We start from the raw sequence: 20,882 nt of genomic DNA on the forward strand, positions 1-20,882 counted from the left end.
ACTAAGTGCTTCTGAAAATGGTAGTGGAGTAAAAAGTACAATATTTTCTTTTTAAACAACTTAAGTAAAAGTCAAAGTATCACAAAAATAAATTACCTGAGTAAAGTAGAAATACTGAAAGAACATTCTTGAGTAGTGTAAGTATTTATATGTAGTTACTTCCCACCTCTGCCAATAATGTAAAAAAAAAATCTACCAGTACTTAAAATGCTGATAAAAAGTGAAGAGTGCAGTATAAGCTCTGAAAAGAACAGATCAGAGTAAACATCTACAGTGCTATGGGTCCCTACACAGAAACTTCACATCTGCAGACTACATTGCCACTGCAAAAGACAAATCCCTGTCAGGGCCTCTTCAGATAGTGAAACAGGAAATAGACATTGAGAGACACAAAGCACAGTGAAAACCTAGAGAAGAACAACTGTTAAACCAGAGATTGAGGCCAAGAGATATTTCCTAGTTTAATATCTAAAGATACTTCCTGATGTCAGATTAACCAGAAATTGATGCTCTGGAGACTGATTTCCCAACAATTGACTTAGTGTGTTTAGTAGGGGCCCACTAACTCGACTGCTTGTCACCCTCCTGTCAACCCCAGTATTATCTGCACAAACTTCTGATCTCTTCCACACTCAGGGACATACACGCCTTTACCCAATCCGTAGGTCTCAAGGCATGACCCTGTTAATTTCAACTCCCACCCTTACCCAATTCCTAGGGCTCAGGGCATAATTCCCTGTGGGTATGCAGGATCTGTGCCACTGAAAAAGCCTTACACAGTAATATTTGTATGCTCTATTTATTTACAATTACTAAGAAAGCAGAATACATGCTAAGCACACAGTATCATGCTCACCAATCCTGATAAGGCAGGCAGACTTCCCCGTTGGGACAGACACAGTCACTCTCTGGATCCTGGTTGCTGCACCTCAGGGTCTTGAGAGTTTCTTTCCTGCTTGATAGTCTTTTTTTCTTGCTTTTTCCTTCTTGGACCCCAGTTTAAATAGTGAAACTTGAGTCCTGTTTAGCTATACCTTGACCAATTATTTTAGTATAGTATCAGAGATAGCCATGTTAGTCTGTATCTTCAAGAACAAAAAGAAGTCCTGTGGCACCTTGTAGACTAACAGATATTTTGGAGCATAAGCTTTCATGGGCAAAGACCCGCTGCATCAGATGTGCATCTGATGAAGCAGGTCTTTGCCCATGAAAACTTATTGCTCAAAAATATCTGCTAGTCTGTAAGGTGCCACAGGACTTCTTGTTGTTTTAGTATAATTTTACTAACCAATCATAACCTACTGTAACATAATTACCTAACCAATCATAACTCACCATCTTAACTGATTTACACCTAGCAAAATGAATTATACAGCAGATGGGTGCAATTACAAACCAGACAGAGATTATACAGCAAACAGTAGAAAAGTGAAGACAGTCATCATAGAATGGTGATTCCACAACCTCAGCTTTTGATAAGTCATTGCTTGCCAGAGGAAATGCTGTTCGCTAAGTTTTCTTTGCCCATCTTGAGATATGTTTCTTTATCTGGTAACAGTAAGTGGCATTAGTATGTAGTCTTCTTCTTAACAGCTTGATGTGACACTGTTGTACTGAAATATAGATAGAATGTGAGTATGTGACCTGTAGCTTCACCGTTAACAGCTGCTGCTCTTTATTCTGGCTGCAGAAGAGCTCTAGGCTTCTCAGTATGGCTAAAGAGAAACCATATTGATTATACTGTTACACCAGTACTCCACAGGATCCACAGGAGTAAGGGGTGTCCATAGGGCAGTTCCTTCTGTTGACGTCCTACTGTGGGAATGCCACAGAAATTTGTCTTAAGACATTTCAACTCCAGCTATCATAGTCACATAGCTGAAATTGTGTATCTTATGTTGACTTTCTCCCTAACTGTAGACCTCCCATGGGTAAACGTCTAAACTACAGGTAATTTTAGGGAGAAAAGAAAGTGACAGAAGAAATAGCATCATGTTACATACCCACCAAGAAGGAAATGGAATGTATTGTCAGACGGATACAGGCTAAAATCCTGCATATTTATTGTTATGAAGTCGTAGTCTGGGATGATGTTTGATGTGTTGTTCCTTCTTGACAAACACTCAATATAACTGCATAGCTTTTATTGCCAATAAATATTTTGATTATTGGATCTCATCCCAAAGGCTATGTTTACACTATGAAATAAGATCACATTTATCAAAGTCGAATTTGTAACACTGGCTTTTATAAAGTCAAAGTTGAGTGTCTGCACCTGCCCACAAGGTCAGCTTCAAGTGTCCCTACTAATTGCCAAAGTTTGACTGTTGCAGCAGTACGTGTGGCAACCTATCCCTGTTGCATTCTGGGGTTTTTTGATGCTACATTATGGGAAAAAAATTTACCCAAGGTGGTTGTGGGAGTGTGATGTCATCTTCCCACACTGCATTGCCCTCAAAACAAGTCAGGGAGCTGTCAGTCCCACCTGTTCTCCAGGTGTCTGTGCCATGCCAACAGGAACCTCCGTGGGCCGCTCTGGTGAAAGAACACCTTTCCTGGGACAGGGGAGCAAGTCAGGGAGCTGACAATCTCACATGTTAGGGTGCCTGTTCTCCAGGTGTCTGAGCCATACTAACAGAAACCGCAGTCCACTGGGGAAAGAATACTTATACATTTTCTGCATTCAGTATGGCTGTGCACCTGCATTACCCCCTCAAAAATATTTTGCCTGCAAATAGCAATGGTGCCTCTCCCTATTCTTACTGTGCCATGCTAACAGGAACCACACTGGTCCCTTGTGGAAAGAACACTAATGCGTTGTGATTTGTTGAATAGCCACCTGGAATTCAAGTCAGCACCCAAGCAGATTGGCAAGGGTACTCAGGCTACAATAATTTATGAGCCTTTCCAAGTTCTGACTATGCTATGTTAACAGACACCTCAATTCTGCCCTGGAGAAAACCCATTTCATGGGGCAGGGCAGCAGGTCAGGGAGCTGTTTTCCCCCTGTGAAAATACAGCAAACAGGACACTACAGAGGCTGTGCAGCTACCCCAAGCCACATGCTTTGGGAAATGGTGGGGGGCCAGCCCACAATGTGGCTATTTGTGGGCTGCCCCCACAAACCTTGGGAACCAGCGGCCTTTCAAAGGCTCCCATTAGCATGGTGCAGTCACCAGGGTCTAGGCGGGCCAGCCCACAATTCCATATTGGCCAGGACGGGCGCCTCAATCCTATGGAGCCATGGGGGGCAAGGGGGATCACAAAGGAGGCTCCCGTTATCATGACGCAGGCACCAGGGTCTAGGGGCCACCAGCAACAGCCAGCCCCCTATATCTTTGCTGCAGGGAGAGACTTCCCTCAGCGATAGCCAGTCCCCAAATCTTTCGAAGTCTTCACTGCACACAAGATAGGACATGCTGCTGTCTGGAAGCATGGACCACAATGTGCAGCCAGCACATATTTTTATTGGGTGGGGGGCTAGCCACATGGTGTGTTTGGACAATGGATAGACCCCAACTGCATGGTGCCTGTGAGGGCCAGGGGGCTGCCCCCATATAAATGCTACCCACAGAAAAGAAGTTTCTCGACCTCTCATATTAGCCACGTGGTTTGGTTGGATGAGGATAGATCCCCGATTGCATGGCATCTGTAAGTGGGGGGGGGCTTGGTAGGCATCCTTCAGTCTGCATAGACTATGGATCGCGCCCTTTAAAGTTCCAATTGAGGACTTCATTTACAGCGTCTATTGTGACTATAAAGACCCACACGAGAGTGACAGTCCTTGCTGCATCTCTTGCAGATATAGTGGGTGTCTGGCAAGTCCTTATTGTGCTTTCTGTGCGCTCGCTTCTCCTCTGCTAGCTGTCTGATCTTCAACTCGCCCTTCTGAAGGCCCTTGTGTAACCCCTGCCTCCATCTGCTGCCTGTCCAGCTCGATGTCTACCTCTCTGAGGTCTCTCTTGCAGACATCTTTGTAACGCAGCTGGGGGCGTCCGGGAGGTCTTTTGCCAGAGGCTAGCTCACCATTCAGGATGTCTTTTGGAATCCTTCCATCATTCATCCTGTGGACGTGGCCAAGCCAGTGGAGTCGACGCTACCTGAGGAGGGTGTGCATGGTTGGGATTCCAGCTTGCTCGAGGACGGCGGTGTTGGTCACTCTGTCCTTCCATGATATTCCAAGGTGACTCACAGAAAAGAAGTTTCTCAGCCAGTCATAAAAGTGTGACCCCCACCTCTCATACAAGCATGACCCCCACAGCCAACCTGCATGCTGTGTTGGGGCAGGGGCTAGCTTGCAAGACGAAATGAGTCCCTGGCTCTTTTGACAGCTCCATGCTAGAGCTCTGTAAGGTAGCTACATGTGATCGAGACACTGATGATAAACAAATTCAAAATGCTGGGCTTCCCATTTCCTCGTTCATGCCTAGCTGGGGCAATAACATGAAAGGACACCTCAAGGGGCATTGTGGGACAGTTTCCGGGGCTAATAAAATCGATTTTAACCATGGTTAATCTACACTTTTAGCTTGACATTGCAAATTTGATTTTTTTGAGTAACTTTGTTGGGAAGTCAGCAGTACAGAAGTCAGCAACACAGCCGCTTAGAATCAACTTATTGACCACTGGAGTGTCGATGGAGAGTTTATAAAATCAACCATACAGCCTTAAATTCAACTTTATCTTCTAGTGTAGACCAGGCCTGAGACTTCTGTGTTGGAGAGTTTTTATCAAGTATTATTATTGCGGGCATATTATTAGACTAAGGATGACACTCAGGAAATGTTATTTTGTATTATTTACAGAGAGAAAGGCAGGATAGTGTTGTATTCAGATTGCAGGACGGAGAGTCAAAAGTCCTGAGTTCTTTCTGAGTCAACCTGTAATCTAAACAAACCCTTTCCCGCAACATGACAACTTTCCTATGTGGCCTTAGGCTGTCACCTCTGTTTCTCTGTCTCTAAATCCAGGTACTAACTGCGTCCTGGATTTTTGCAGCTGAACGAATGTATGAAAAGCACTTTGAGAGTTTCAGATGGAGGGTGCTATAGAAGTACTATGTACTATTGTACTATACTTGTCAAAAACTACAAGAGATTTTAAAGGTGGACTTATTCTTTGAGCGTCTGTCAGCTATTCATATCAGTTGCATCACAGAAGCCTTCATCCAACCAGGTGTTTCACATAGATGTTTCGTATTTGAGGGGAAGCCAGCGTCAGTTTGGCTGACTGTAAACAAAGAAATCCATCATGTGATTCCACATTTGCTAACTTTATTAAAACTAGGGAGCATGCGATAGATATTGGATACTGTTGTGACACAAAATGATTAATGAAAATACAAAAGGATTTTATGTGATATTGAACAATATGTACAAAAGTTGATGTCACTCAGAAAAGTTTATGTAGCAGATATCCTCAGCCTTCTGCCAAATCTAAGGAGACCTGTTGTCGTCGTACTCAGCAATACTCAGTAGTGTGGGATAATACAAAGCTTCTGTTGGATGAGACACGTATTTATGACTGACAGTTCACTTCCCCCCTTAAAGCAGTGTTATAGGTGGGGCAGTTCTGTAACTGGGGTAATGCTGTTTTCAATTAAGTGGAATTTCAAAATGTGTGTCTGATAACACACAACCACAACATAAAACTTGACAAGATCCAAAAAATGAACATATGCTTGTGAAATATATGAAAATTTAAGCTTGGTTTCATTTAGAAGTGTTTTAAAATGCACCAATGTTTTAGTTTAGTTCCTGTGATTGCCATCAAATAGCACAAGAAAAGTAAGGCAGGCAAAATTTAATCGGATATTGCCAAAGAAGATCTCTTATGTGTTGCTGGAAAGTCACGTGAAAGATTACGTAGACGGAACTCTGGTATTCTAATGTGGTTTTGCTTCTCCTTAAAGTGACGATTTGACATGTGTCCAGATCAGACTACATGCTAATATTAGATGAACATTATGGCCTCGGCCATTCTGCCTTCCTGTGCCACAGGTTTTTATTGTGCTGTTTTGTATAAGCAGCAATCAAAATATCCTTTCACCTCAATAGAGCAAGGTTCCCTTCCAAAATTTTTTTAATCAGACTGAAGAACTGTACGGCAGGGCTATGTCTAGATTGCCAACAACTGTTAGCAAAAGATACACAAAGTGCACGACACATTTGCGTATCTTTTGCTGACCATTCTCTTGGGACAGGCTTTTTTGACACTTGACCCATCCACACGGGGCCAAATTTTGGAAGTCCTCACTCTGTCAAGACATCCCTTCTTTCTCATGGAACAATAGACAAGGATGTCACCAGAACTCTCCCAACCGGCAGATCTCTTCCAAGAGATCTGCAGTCTGGATGTGCGCACCATTGACAAAACCGGTGCCATAACAAGGCCAAGGTGAGCGAGGCACTCGCCTCGGGCACATACCTGGGTGGTGTGCTATGGCTCCTGACCTGCTGACCCACAGCCCTGCTGGTGCCCCTCACTCCCAATTCACAGTCCCCATCTCTGCTGGCACCAAGATGGCAGCACCTCAGGATGAATACGAGAAAGAAGCAGACTGCATCCCTCTCCTGCACTCTGAGTGAGGCCGCTGTGCTCCAGGTTCATCCTGCCAGACAGGGGGCAGGCTGTGGTTCACATGGCTGCCACTCCTGGCCTGGCAACCGCTCCGTACCTGATTAGGCCACCAGGGCAGGGAAGAGGCACTGGCTGCAGCTGGCTTGGCTTGGGGGTCAGACTGGACAAGGCTGGGGAGGGAGAGCAGGCAGCTGCGCTGAAGAAGTGGCCCTGGGTCTCCTGGGGCGAAGCGCCCTGCCACTCCTTGGGACTCTGAAGTGGAAACACTGCATCACTGGGATGTGGTGTGGGAAGCTGCCGAGTGGGTCTGGGGTGGTGAGAGGCTGCTTCCCCCCGGGCCATCTGTGATGAGGGGAGAGGCTCCTACCACGTCATCCTTGCCTAGTCCTTTGGGGGGGGAAGCTTCACTGGTGAGGTCCAGTCCTGTGGGAGGCTCTGCAATGTCCCTGACTCTGTAGAGCATCACTCAATGCCTGGCAGAGCTGCACCCTGCATGATAGCATAGGAGGGTGGCAGCTAAGCTACTGGTAGCAAACAGTTCAGACTTGGATTAAAAAATGACACCAGTCACAGACTGCTGTTCTTGAGCTGCAGCTTGCTGTCAGAAATGGAGCCTGGTCCGACTCAGACCAGAACCTGGTGGCATTGTGTGTGCTTGTTCTTACTCCCTTTCACCCCTGTCAGTGCAGTGGAAAAGTGCTGTGTCAATATCTCTTGATAACACTAAAGTGTCATACTGAAACAGAATCCTTGGTTGTGTGCCAACCATATATAAACATCCCTAAATCACTCTGATGGTTTTGAAGGATATTGTGAGTAGCAGAAACAAAAGTTTTGTATGTGAACTCTTACCCATCTAATACTATATGTCATGGACACGTAGACGTGTTAGTCTGTAACTTCAAATGCAACAAGCAGTACTGTGACCCCTTAAAGACTAACAAATTTATTCAGTCATGAGCTTTTGTGGGTAAAGTCCACTTCATCAGATGCTGGATTTTACCCACAAAAGCTCGTGACCATTTTTTATGGTGAGCCTATGAAAAAATAAACACCTTGCCCAGATAAAAGGTTTAGTCAAACACATGGTATTACTTTTCCACAATCAAAACTTGAAAGATGCTCTCAAGTTTCTTGATGGCTCCAGAGACATTAGCATAGAATCACAGGATCATAGGACTAAAAGGGACCTCAGGAGGTCATCTAGTCCAGCACCCTGCTTCAAGCAGGATCAACCCCAACTAAGTCATCCCAGCCAGGACCTTGTCAAGCCAGGACTTAAAAACCTGTAGGGATGGGGAATCCACCACCTGTCTAGACAACGCATTCAGTGCTTCACCACCCTCCTGGTGGTGGTAAATGTGACTGTATGCCCTTCTGTTCATAAAGGGTTTAGACACTTAGGCCATGTCTACACTTATTTTTACTATTGGTCTATTTCAGCTACACAAATTGTGTTGCTGAAGTCCACATGTTGACTGTGGTGACTTCCATGTGGTAAGGTAGAAGAGGGCTGCTTTCCCATCGATCCCAACTACTCCTCTGGTTTTGCTGAAGTACTGACATAGATTGATTTATTGTGTCATCAGTGACATGATAAATTGACATCTGGTGGATTGGTCCTTATTGGGTCAATCCCCAGCATAGTGAAGACATACCCTTAGGAAACACTCACACTCAATGGTATTATACTCATAAATGCTTACATCTCATTTAAAAATGAGATGTAGGAGGTCTGCAAACAGGCCCTTTGGTGGCAGCTGAGGTGGACTACCAATAAACATGCTGCATGTTTCTTTTTGGTATCTGTCCTAGGTGATCACAATCTTTCTAACATTGAATAAATGCTCTTTGTATCTGAAGTTCTTCTGCAGAATTATCTCGTTTTATGAATGGAATTTTCCAAATTGATTTAAAGCCTAATCTTCTGTAGCAGATATTTTCTCCTTTTAGAGTGAGATGTAAAGGAACATGCTGCTCAGATGTTCTAAAATTGCAGAAGAGATTAAGTCAACAGTAACTTTCCAAGATCTGCTTGTGCTGATCACACTGCAGGGTCAGAACCTTAATTTAGACTGACAAAATATGAAGGAACAAAACAATGTATATATAAACTGTTGGGAAGATCTGTGTGAGCTGAAAATATATTGCTGAAAATTTAGTTTGCTAATTTGGAATTATTATATTTGCAGAGTACACAGTAAATAAAGGTATTATCAATATTGTTTACATATTTGTTTTACATGCCAAGGTCGTGATGACAAATAAGATACTGTCTCACAGATAATGGAAACTGAATAGTTTACATAGTAATGATAGAATAATTAATGTAAACAGTAACTGCTCTTCCTCCTAGTCTCTACCCAAGCCAAACTTTAAAATGTTACTGAAGGAGATTTCTGTTTAAATCCAAAGAATCCCCAAGGAACAGTTAGCCACTTTTGCCTACTCCATGTGCAGGGGCAGGCTGGACTAAAGGCTTGGCAGGCTGAATCTTGTTTGCCCATATCTAGACAGTGCTTTGTCCCAATGTGAGTGCAGGGAACTGAACCCGATGACCTCTCAAGGTCCCTTCCACTTCTCGTAGCAGGTTGAACCTCTGTAATACGGCACCCTTGAGATCTGACTGCTGCCAAATGAGAGCATTTGCAAAATCACAGGAGGGCAATATTGTCTAGTGGCATTACCAACACTTCCACTTCCATCCTCTCAAGCTTACTGGGCTCTGAAAAGACATTCAGGGGTAAATTACACCTAAATAACAGCAGGGAACACAGAGCTGGAACTGGTGGCTGTAAACAAACTTTATGGGACCATCAAGAAGTCTTGTGGCACCTTATAGACTAAACTCCCATCTGATCTGACTTGTTTGTTTTCTCTTTTGATACTTACTATTGATAATGGGCCATTTCCACCTTGCTGAATAGACCTTGTCAGCTCTGGCCCTCCCTTTTACTGGGACCCCATTCTTTAAATACCCCTCTGAAACCCCCCCCCCCACTCATGCATCTGATGAAGCAGGTCTTTGCCCATGAACGCTTATGCTCCAAAATCTGTTAGCCTATAAGGTGCCACAAGAATTCTTGTTGTTCTCAAAGCTACAGACTAATTTGGCTACCTATATGATATTTATGGGACCATGGGAAACTTGGTCATGATATGTGGACATCCAGCTAACTAAAATCATGCCAGACCAAAGATGTTGCTGGACGAGAGAATGACGGACTAGTGAAGGGGTCAGTAACCTTACCGAGGTGGAGTGCTGAAATTTGACCTTTTGACCTCTGTCTGGTCCAAGTGCTGGTGATGCTTTTTAAAGTCACTCATAGTCCTATTTCCACTAGCTTTATTAATAAATAAAGATGCAGAGTTTTACCGTTTTGTGCAGGGCTTGGCCACAGTGTAGCCCTGATTTTTACAAACCCTCAGCTTTCCAAAAAGGGTCAGGCTCCACTCACTTTCAAAACATGTTAGCTTAAAATCATAGGGGGGAGGGGCACTTCTTACTTGCCTTCTGGGTTTTGGCAGTGGGGAGGATGTCACAAGTCACAATTTTTTTTGAATGAAATCCCTTGTAATCATGTGTAGCCTTTCATACAAATTGCTTGTTTTAGGGATGGAAAAAATCAATTGGTCCCCCAGTCCAAAGCAGCGAGATTTAAAGAGCTCCCTGTTCCTCCCTCTGCAAAAGTCTTCCCTTAATCATATGCCCAGGGCAGGTGTACACACCCATCTCCTAGAACTGGAAGGGACCTTGGGAGGTCATCTAGTCCAGTCCCCTGCCATCTTGGCAGGACCAAGCACCATCCCTGGCATGTATTTGCCCCAATCCCTAAATGGCCTCCTTCAGGATTGAGCTCAAAACCCTGAGTTTAGCAGACCAATGCTCAAACCACTGAGCTACCCCTAAAACAGAGCCCCATTTTCCAGCTCATTGGTGTGGAGAGCTGGAAGGCAGCTGGGGTGTGGAGAGGGTTACTTTGCACCTCTGTTGGGCTGGGCATTGCTGCGCATGCAGGGTGCACACCCAGCCTCCATGCACATCACTGCCAAACAAGTGCAAGCTTTCAGGTGATTCTTTTGTTAAAATGGGCAATGCTAATCTTCAAAAAGCAGCAGCAGATTTATTTTAAATGACAGCAATTTGAATGCCTCGGAAATTTCATCAGAGATTCAGAGTTTTAAACATCCACTGTTAGTGTTGTTGCCAAACATTTAACCTGCGATTAGTTTGGACCTTCTACAGTTAATTCATGAATATAATCTGGTCGAATCTTATCCAGATTTGGAGATCATCCTGAAAATATCTCTCTGTTTACCAGTGACTGTGGATTCTTGTGAAAGAAGTTTTAGTAAGCTATAATTAAGAACTACCTTCGAGCAGCCATGTATCAGGTGAGATTATCAAATATGTCCATCTTATCAATAAAACAAGAGGTAGTGAATAATATTAATTTCGACACAATTATTGATGAGTTTGCCTCATTAAAAGCATGCAAAATACAATTATAAACAAATGCCTACTAGTAACTGGAATGATTATATTTTATAATTATATGTATTCATATATAGATTATAATTATATGTATTACGATATATATGTATTTATGCAAATCTCATAACTATAATAAATAAACATTGTCTATTCTTATTATTCACATGTTTTCCCTTTTTCCTATGAAATAACTATTAATATATGAGGGGCACAAAATTGCCTCAGGCACCAAATTAGCTAGTTTCGGCACTGTTTTGTTGACAGATGCCTGCAGTTCAGACTTAGCTTATGTCTTTTCTACTTCCTATTAATCAGTCTACTACCTTCTCTCTCTATTCTCCTAGAAAGAAGAAAATAAATTTGTTAGGTTCTGAGGTATTGTATTTCCCATATTATAGCGGTGAAATCACACTGTTAATTTAGACATCAATTTCATTACACAGTTGTTTCCCCTGCCGCTCTGATCTTTGAGGTAGGAAATCATTGCTTTTTTATTAACTATAGCTGCCTCTAAAATGGCAAAATTTGGGATGTACGATACACTGCTCTCAGATGTTATCTAATTTAGGATTTAAAGGTGTTTTTTTTCTATCAGATGTTAACCATCACCATTCTAATAAATGTTCTAAAAGACTGGTGATGACTGGCAATGTAGACGTTAATATGTGCTAAACTGGTCAAGCTAAAGCCTAGGTGTTTCTCTAGGCTTTAACATGTGCTACGATGGTTAAGTATAACCAGCCTCACCTACATAAGAGTTTTAGAACACATTAGTTCCCACAGCCTAACACACCTTTGATCCTAGTCACTTGACAAAGCCTAAATAAGTTTAGAAGACAAAGACACAACAACGAAGAAAATTTCTTCCTGGTACACAGCAGACCTAAGCATGATTAAATTTTAAATTCTTCTCAGGCTTACACGGAAGTTTCTGTTATTGGCCTATAGTTCTTCCAGTTTTATGAATTATTTTTATTAGATAGAGCTGAATGTTTAACACAAAAAAACCTTAAGACTTTAAAAAGTGATTCAGAACATTATCTTTAAAAGATTCAGGACTCAAGGGACAGTCAACAGCTGCGTGGGATAGCTATAAAATTAAATGTACAACACTGCTCATCTCTTGGGAGTAAATCTGAGTTCTGCTGTTGTATTGCATTAAACAAATCACATTTAAAACTTGAACTTTTCCCCTTGTAGCACATGACAGATCAGCTTTGTTCCAGAATCTAGGTTCCAAAAAGACTCTCCTGACCAGGGACCAAAGCCAGCTCAAATAGTTTCACTTTATTTTGGCACATTCTGTAATGGTCTATTAAAAATTAAGCTTCGCAGTTTCTGTTTTACACCTCAGTTGCTTACATTATTAATTGGTTAACATTTTGCTATTGTTGCTGATAATAACCAAACAAAAATAGAAAAAAGGTTACACCAAATCTGTAGAAAGTATTACTAAAGTTTACAAAGATTTTACATGTGTTCACAGAACAAATGTGTGATTCTGTGAAGATGTCTCTGTTTCCCCTTAGTTTTAACCTGTTTCATTTCAAATTACCTGTTTTATTCCCACACACGACTTTGTTAAATTAGACCTTCCCTAGACTGTAAAAATTGAGTGTCTTCGTAGTTACCTGGTACAATGTTCAACAAGGTTTAGTAGTCAATACCTAACTACAGACGGCAGCGTGACAAAGAAGCTCCTCAACCTTGGTGGGTCCCATGCTTTCAGGCAGATTGTTTCACTCAAAAGCTCACAAGAGTCTTCAGTTTAGGAACTTGCTCTAGAACACCAGATTGCTGTTTGTTGAGGAACTCTCATCCTGACCTAGCATGGGGAAAACCAGGGAAACCAAATTCCCTACTCTCTGTGGCCCCTCAAAGTGATACAGGACAGAACAACCTCTACCAAAACCAGTCCTGTTCCTGTCCAGTAACAGTGGGAAAGTGGTGGATAGAAACCAGGCTCACCTTCTTCTAAAGGTTCCACCCTGGGAAAAAAAGCTGCCTGCAAATGTCTCCAATAACAGACATGTCACCTATGCTTCCCTGACCACTCCACCGCAGCCATCCTCAGCACCTGCCTTACCCATAGGTTCTTCTTTCTTGTACGTGCATGCACTTCCTCCTCGCAGATCTTCCACCACACCGTTTCTCCTCAGTTGCTTACAACACTGGTCTAACGGAAAAGGAGCGTTTTTAGACCACTCAACTGCTTGTTAACTGACACCAGGAGTTCAGATTACTCAGATGATCTAAACTCTAGAAACCTCTTAATTTGTTCCAAGACATTTAATTGCCTCCAGATAGGAGACAAGGCACCGAGCACCCTATATTCAAAGAAATGGAGGCAAAGCAAGGAAAGCCTCATTTCCAGAGAAATCAGCAGGAGGGACTTGCCCATGGGACTCGCCGATGAGACTCCATGCTCCTTCTTTATCTGTAACTGGCCACCATAAGGACAACAGGGTTCCCCCGACATGGAAGAGGCTACAAAAGGCCCTGGAAACACCTCTCTTTGCCCAATTTCCTGCTCAAACCTCTGGACTATGGACTTATACTAATGGGAGCATTCTAACAAAGGGACTCAGGGCCTTCGAATGATTTGGAAGTGCCCAGAGACTTGCTTAAAGCCAGAAGTTTATTCTATCGTGGCTACAAGACTGTACCACGATCTTAGCGATTATTCTATGCATTTCATTCCCTTAACCAACTTCAACTCTTTCTTTCTTTCGTTCTTTCCTTCTTTCAAGAAACCTTTTGATTTTAGATCCTGAAGGATTGGCCACAGCTTGATTTTTGGGTCAGATCTGAGTTGTATAGTGACCTGAGTGTGTGGCTTGTCCTTAGGGATCAGAAAAAGTTTCCTCCAGACAGGAGGCAAGGCAGCTAGCTCCCTGTCTCCAAAGAAATGGAACCAAAGCAAGGGAAGCCTAATTTCCATACAAATCAGCAGAGGGGTGGGAAGAAGTACAGGAGCTCATACTGCTTCTTGAAAGAAAGCCATTCAGCTTTGCAGGAGAGAAGCCATCTGTGGCTTCCATCACTAGACAGAAGCAAGGGGCCAGAGCTCCTGCAAGCTGAACCCTTCAAGCAAGGAGGGCTTGAAGTCTCTGGGAAGTGACACTTAAGGGAGAAGCCTCTTAAGGCAAAGCTCCTTCAGCTAGGAAAAGACAGGAAGCTCAGCTCCTGCGGATGGTCCAGGACCAGGGGTGACACAAATCTTCCCACTTCTGCATGGTACTGCCACAGTGGCATCTCCTGGGCCCTACAGCTCCAAAGAATGGGAAGGTCACAGCAGGCCTCAGTGCTACCAGCTCACTCTGAGGCTTTGACCCCTTGCTGCTTTTCTGGCTGGCTTGGCTGCTCACCTTTCGTGGCCAAGGGACAGTAGGGGTGTCAAAGTGCTGCTTGGTCTGCCAGAGGCCTGCTCATCCTATGGGCTCTACCACTTGACTTGGGAGGGAATCTTGCTGCCTTTGGGCCTTCCCTTCTTTTCTTGGCTGGCCCTCCCCAGCGACTCTGGCAGGCAACAAAGCAACAGAAGGAGATTCCACCGCTTGTGCCAGTGTGCACCAGCTGGGACTCAAACTCAGCTCACAGGGGATGGCACTCCTGCACGATGCCTCTATGTAACTGGCGCACTGACCAAACTGCATTCCTAAGCCATCCCATCCTGTCTTGGGCTGCCAGCTTTGGCTGCTCAAAGGAGAGCCAGTGGCCAGGACTGCATTTCAGCTGATAAGGTGGCTGAGAGGTTAAGGTGATGGACTGCTAATCCATTGCGCTCTGTCTGTACGGGCTCAAAGCCCACATTTGCCTTGCCTTCCCTTTGGCTGGGGTGGCTACGGGCTCCTTTCCCCGCACCTCTTTTGCATTCTGCTGCCCGAGCAACACCTATCAACAAGACAAGTCAACCTGCCAGGAAAGTGGATGCTTGTGATCCTAAGAATATTCCAGTGCCTGTGCACAAGGGGCTGACTGGTCTGAGGAAATGAGTACCAGATGGCCTTACCGATTCAGCCTACCCACACTCACTATGCTGCTACTCTGGATGTCACAGAATCTCTCGCTGGAAAACAGAAACTTCCCCAGTATTTACTATTCTTGCCTGCTGCAATGTCCCATAGGCATCCCACAAAGCTATGTGGTGAACCTCCATGCATGGCCACTTCATGGTATGCTGCTCTCCATCCAGGTGTGCCGGAAGAAGGTCAGAGGTAGCTCATGAAACTTTGATTGAATTAGAATTTGAATTGGCATTCAGCAGCACCCACGCTGCAAATATAAAGGGCCCCTATTATGAAAAAATTCCTTTGCCCATTGCATCCCACTGCATTGTTAGCCGTCACACTGCACAGGTAGCAATTGCATCATTAGCCATCGACTGCAATCATGAGCACTCAGGGTAGTGGTCTCCCTAATGCTTCTCAGGGTCGCAAGAAAGCTCCAGTATGGACTCAGCAGGAAATTCTGGATCTTCTTGAGATTTGGGGAGACAAATCGGTGGCAAAGAGACTTTGGGTGGCCAAGAGAAACACGGCAATCTATGATCAGATGTCATGTGAGATGACTGCCTGAGGTTACTCCCAGGACTCTATGCAATGCCGGGTGAAGGTGAAAGAACTCCAGCAGGCCTATCAAAAAGTCTGGGAAGCCAAACAGCAGTAGGGGTGGCACCACATGCGTGCCGCCATTATGAATAGCTGCATATGCTTATGAGGGATGACCCCACCATGGAGCCTGGTCTTAATTACGCTTCTGAAGACCCTAGCATGGAGTTTGGGGTGTGCCCGGAGGAGCTGGGTGGCCTGGAGGAAGAGGACAATGGAGAGGAGGAAGGGGGCAATAAGCAGGGGCCCGAGAAAGTTCTGCCAGAGAGCCCACAGCTTTTTGCCATAGACCTGAAACAGGTCCATGCCGGTCATCTCCATGCTGGAGCCCTCTGGACCAAGAAGTTTGGGTATTTATTCTGCATGCTAGAAGCGAGCTGTGGGTGGGTATGGTTATAGGGTTGTGTATGGGTACAAGGTCTGTGCCTCTCAGAACAGTGTATTAATGTTTCTTGGGATGGAGCACTGCTCCTTTTTGGATATCTCCTGAAAGCCTCATCAAGGCACTCCTGTATTTTTTCCATGAGGTTCATGGGCAGGCCTGACTTTTTGCAACTTCCACGGTACCATACCTTGCCATGCCAGATAGCGATCTGGTGTCACGGCGCCACACAGCATTTTACCAAATTTTCCAGACTTTTCGTCAGACAGCATGAGTAGGTTTTCTTTCTCCATATTTGTTAGTTTTAGGAGGGTGATGTCATCTTTGGCAACCTGCAGAAGCATGGGAATTTGCATCTGTTTTTTTATTTAATATGCTTCCTGCCCCTAAACATTTGCCTGCAGCAGCCTGCGGGTACTCCGTTACCCACCCCCCAATGCAGTTTGCAGGCTCAATGGGGCTTCACCTCCCCCACATCCCTTTCCAACCAGCATTTCTCTTCATTTTTCAGAAATACCATGAGCCCCGCAGCTGCTGGGCTCTGCTGGGCATTTCCCCTCCCATGTCCCTTTCCACCACCATTGCTTTTGAATTTTCAGGACTCCCCACCACTTCGCGGCTGCTGTGCTCTGATGGGCATCTCCCTTCCCATGTCCCTTTACATCCAGCCTTTCTTATGATTATTTATTTTATTTTTCTTTACATTACTTCTATTGTACATCAGATCCCACCTTCCCCTGCAGCCATCCATGCATCTGTAATTGAACCCTTCCCCACCATCCCCTTCACGTGGCTTGATCATTGGGGAGGATTGCTCCAGGAACAGCCAAAACATTTTTCCCCTGCCACAGGACACCCCCAGGGCACCTGGCAGCTATCTCTGCTTTGCAGTCCTCACCTTTCCCCAAAAAGTGGACAATTGCTTACAACTTACCACGTCCACAAAGAAATGTACTGTGTAAGTGATGGCAACTGATGTATCGTAAAACGCATATTTACTATCCCACACTTAATAAGCCTTCAGTGGCCTTCAAAAAGTTAACTTTTCCTGATAGTAGACAGAGAGACCCATTCATTCCATTTCAAAGCACGTTATGTGAACTGCATCTTAATTTTGACCTTCATTTTGCAGAGCCAATGCCCAGCATAGCAGAGAGGAACAGAAAAAGAAAGACTTGCAAACAGGATGTTATCCTGCAGCACATGGAAAAGACTGAAGCAGAGCACACCAAGCTGACAAAGGACTCTGTTCAGTGGCGTCATAGTATAGCTCGGTGGCGTCAGAGTCAAGCTGAGTTTAACCAGAGAATGCTTGACTTCCAGCAGCAACAAGTGGCAAAGCTGAGTGAGGCCATGGCAAAACTTGTAACGGCAGTTATGGAGCAAACGGAGGTCCTGTGCTCCCTGCTGCAGCTGCAGAGGAACTCCCAACACAGCATTGCGGAGCAATACCTGCTGCCCAGAGTCACCTGAAGAGAAGTCGCCTACCCCCACCGTCATCACGGTCCCTGCACGTGGGGAGGGAGGACAAGGATAGCCTGCCTCTCCAGCCTCAAAGGCCACTGTAAAAGGCTACTCAAACACCCTTGAGAAGGCTTCTTTTCCTGCCCACTTAAACCTCTCCTCCTCACATGCTCCACTTCCCCACCCTCATGTCCTGCCCCGACCACAATGGTGGGACCTCCTAACATCTTCGGAGGGTGGGGAGCCCCGACGGGCCAGCCTCTATTCCACCTTGGTTCCACGGCCCCCCGGGGACATCAGCTGGAGAATCCTTCACAGAGCGGTGAGCACGGGCGTGTACCTGGCGCGGTTCACCCCTACCCCAGACACTTGTACCTTCTGCAGCACGAGTGAGAGCCTGGCGCACATTTACGCTGAGCGCGCCAGGCTGCAGCCCCTCTTCTGGCTCCTCCAGAACCTCCTCTTGAGGTTCTGGCTGCATTTTTCCCCACACCTCCTTATCCTCTCACACCGTATCCGTGGCCCCACAAAGTTGCGGGACGTCTTCATCAGCCTCCTCCTGGCAGTGGCCAAAATGGCCATCTACAAAACTAGGCAGAGGAGGCTGGCAGAGGGGGTGACCTGCGACTGTGGGGACTACTTCCGTTCCTCCCTCCAGTCACGAATCCTGGCAGAGTTCCTCTGGGTGGCGTCCACCAACTCCCTCAACACCTTTGAGAAGCAGTGGGCGCTGTCCAGGGTTCTCTGTTCGGTATCCCCCTCCGGTTCCCTCATTTTGAATGTATGACCTTCACTCCTGTCCCTGGTTTTCTTTTGTTTGTCCCCCAAATTCATTTGGGGCTGGTTTCTTTCAGTAGGTCCCCTCTCGTCATAAGAGGGGCCTTTTAGTTGTCCCCGTCTCCAATAAGTAAACCTCTCCTCCCCGCAAAATCAAATAATTCCTTTGAGCTTGGTGTGATTTCATGGAGTGCAGTAGTTGGCGGGGGCGGGGGGGAACACAAATCAAACTGGACGGTTGGGGGAGGACTGAAGGCACAGCTGCCCACTGATACTCCCTGGTCTGCAGCAGATGTGCAGCTGAGGGAATTGGGCAGTTGTGGGAGGGCTGAGGCACAGCTACCCACCACATGCATTCTACTTATTGCAACTGAACCCCATCCCACTAAGTAAAAGCATTCTTTCATTACTACATGGAATGATTTATTGGCATTACGTCAGAGAAATACATGGGTAGCATGTGTGTTACAGATCATTCATGATGCTATTTTTTAAAGCGTCCCTTATTGCTGCTGCCTCAGCGTGGCTACTAGTGGATGGTTGTGTAGGGAGCTGCAAGTAGCTCCGGCCTACGGCCTCCATTTCAGAACTGCATATGGACAAGAAAGTCTCCTGCCTGGATTCACGTATGTTGTGTAAAATAGCACATGCTCTAATCACAATGGGGACATTAGTTTCAGAAAGGTCCAAACATTTCAATAAGCATCTGAACCTCACTTTTAAATGGCCAAAGGTGCACTCCACCACCATTCTGCACCTGCTGAGTCTGTGATTGAGGTTTTCCTTGCTGGGGTCCAGGGCTTCTGTGTAGGGCTTCATAAGGCCAGGGAGCAGAGGATAAGCAGGGTCACCCGATATAACAGGCATCTCCACATTGCCAGCCATGATCTTCCGATCAGTGGAAAAAGTCCCATCCACGAGCTTTCTGTACAGTCTAGAATTTCAGAAGATGCATGTGCCATGAACCCTCCCTGACCATCCAACATTGATGTCGGTGAAATGACCTTTGTGATCTACCAACCCCTGCAAAACCATGGAGAGGTATCCCTTCCTGTTTATATAGTCAGAGACGAGATGGGGATATGCATGCCATCTATTGCCCCAACCCCTGGGCAGCAAAGCCATCCACTATTGCCCGTACATCTTCCAGGGTCCCAGTCTTCCTGAGGAGGCACCGACAGTTGCCTGAGCCACCTCCATCACCATGGACCCCACTGTAAATCTGCCCACCCCAAACTGATTTGCCACTGACCGGTAAGTGGTGGGGGTTGCAAAGTTCCACACTGCAATTTCCACTCGCTTCTGAACCTCATTCTTGTGGTGCTGCACTTGCGAGTGGGGGTCAGCATATCACTAAGTTCCATAAAACTGGACTTGCACATGTGAAAGTTGTGCAGCCACTGCAGGACTTTAGATATTGACCGGGCACAGGCACTGGCTGGCCTATGGCACCCTGGGCACTGTGCAGAGGTGGCTGGAAGAAAGAAGGTAAAATGGTGACTATTTTGTCACAATGAATTTAGGTAGTAGTTTAGAGTCAAATGAGATTTACTGCCAGGCTGCTTCTGATGTGCCATCAGATGCCAGTGTTGCTCTGGTGCTCTGGCCCTGCAGGAGCTCACAGGGAAGGATGATGCCTGCACAAAGAGTATTTTATTGCCTCTATTTAAAACCATGATACACTCACATCTTGATTACTGCATACAGTGTGATTGCCTCATCTCAGAAAAGATATATTGACATTGGAAAAGGTTCAGAAAAGAGAAAAAATTATCAGGGTTTGGAACGGGTGCCATATGAAAAGAGATTAAAAAGACTGGGCCTTTTCACCTTAGAAAAGAGGAGACTAAGGGCAGCTATGATAGAGGTCTATAAAATCACGACTGGTGTGCCAATACAAATGAAGAAGGAAAAGTAATTTACTTGTTCCCATAACATAAGAACTCGAGGTCACCAAACGACATTAATGGGGAGCAGGTTTAAAACTAACAAAAGGAAGTTTTTCTTCCTGCAGCACAGGGAAGACCTGTGCAACTCCTTGCCAGAGGAGGCTGTGAAGACCAGGACTTTAACAGGGTTCAAAGAACTAGATAAATTCATGGAGGTTAGGTCCACTAATGCCTGTTTGCCAGGATGGATCGGAACAGCGTCCCTGGCCTCTGCTTGCCAGAGGCTGGAGAGGGGTGAGTCGGTGATTACCTGGTGGGGTTCACTCCCTCTGGGGCACTTGGCGCTGGCCACTGGCAGGAAACAGGTTACTGGGCCAGAGGGACTCACAGTGTGCCCCGCTCTTATGCTACAGGGGGCAGCGCAGGGCAGGGCTCACACTGCCGCCCAAGCCCCACCGAGCCCGGGTCGCAGGGCTGAGGTTAATGCTACGTCGTGCCCGCACCCCCCCAACACGCAGCGCAGCAGTGACGCAGGTACAAGCGCGCAGGCGCAGTGCGGCGCCGGGCTTCCCTTCTCGCCCTCGCCGAGCGGTGGACGGCCTCCGATTGGGCCGCCAGGGGGCGCCGCGCGCAGGACGCGTGCCCTACGTCACTCTTTTCGGCGCTGCGAGGAGCGCGGGGATTGG

The 20,882-nt window shown here is 45.7% G+C and overlaps 1 protein-coding gene across 2 annotated transcripts; it reads right to left on the bottom strand.

The window, feature by feature from the left end:
• Positions 1-5,258: 5,258 nt before the first annotated feature.
• LOC142009716 (uncharacterized) lies at positions 5,259-20,759 on the bottom strand. 2 transcript variants are annotated; one of them, XM_074988172.1, is made up of 6 exons: positions 20,507-20,759; positions 19,560-19,781; positions 19,025-19,241; positions 16,257-16,398; positions 13,161-13,250; positions 5,259-9,304 (listed from the first exon to the last, which is right to left on the bottom strand). In XM_074988172.1, the coding sequence occupies exons 3-6, from the start codon at positions 19,190-19,192 to the stop codon at positions 9,234-9,236; spliced, it is 471 nt and encodes a 156-aa protein (XP_074844273.1). In that variant the 5' UTR covers positions 19,193-19,241; positions 19,560-19,781; positions 20,507-20,759; the 3' UTR covers positions 5,259-9,233. The 2 variants fall into 2 exon arrangements, with proteins under 2 accessions (XP_074844273.1, XP_074844264.1); XM_074988163.1 differs by lacking the exon at positions 19,560-19,781 and having other exon boundaries at positions 5,259-9,208.
• Between the last annotated feature and the right edge of the window lie 123 nt (positions 20,760-20,882).

The sequence above is a fragment of the Carettochelys insculpta genome, chromosome 1, assembly GCF_033958435.1.
Source record: "Carettochelys insculpta isolate YL-2023 chromosome 1, ASM3395843v1, whole genome shotgun sequence".
Classification (NCBI taxonomy): domain Eukaryota; kingdom Metazoa; phylum Chordata; order Testudines; family Carettochelyidae; genus Carettochelys; species Carettochelys insculpta.

Coding starts and splice junctions, on each gene's coding strand:
- LOC142009716 (XM_074988163.1), bottom strand. CDS start 19,192: ATGGCTGGCAATGTGGAGATGCCTGTTATATCGGGTGACCCTGCTTAT. Junction 13,251..16,256: donor TCGCTATCTGGCATGGCAAG/GTATGGTACCGT, acceptor CTTTTCCGTTAG/ACCAGTGTTGTAAGCAACTG. Junction 9,209..13,160: donor CAAGAAAGAAGAACCTATGG/GTAAGGCAGGTG, acceptor CTCATTTGGCAG/CAGTCAGATCTCAAGGGTGC.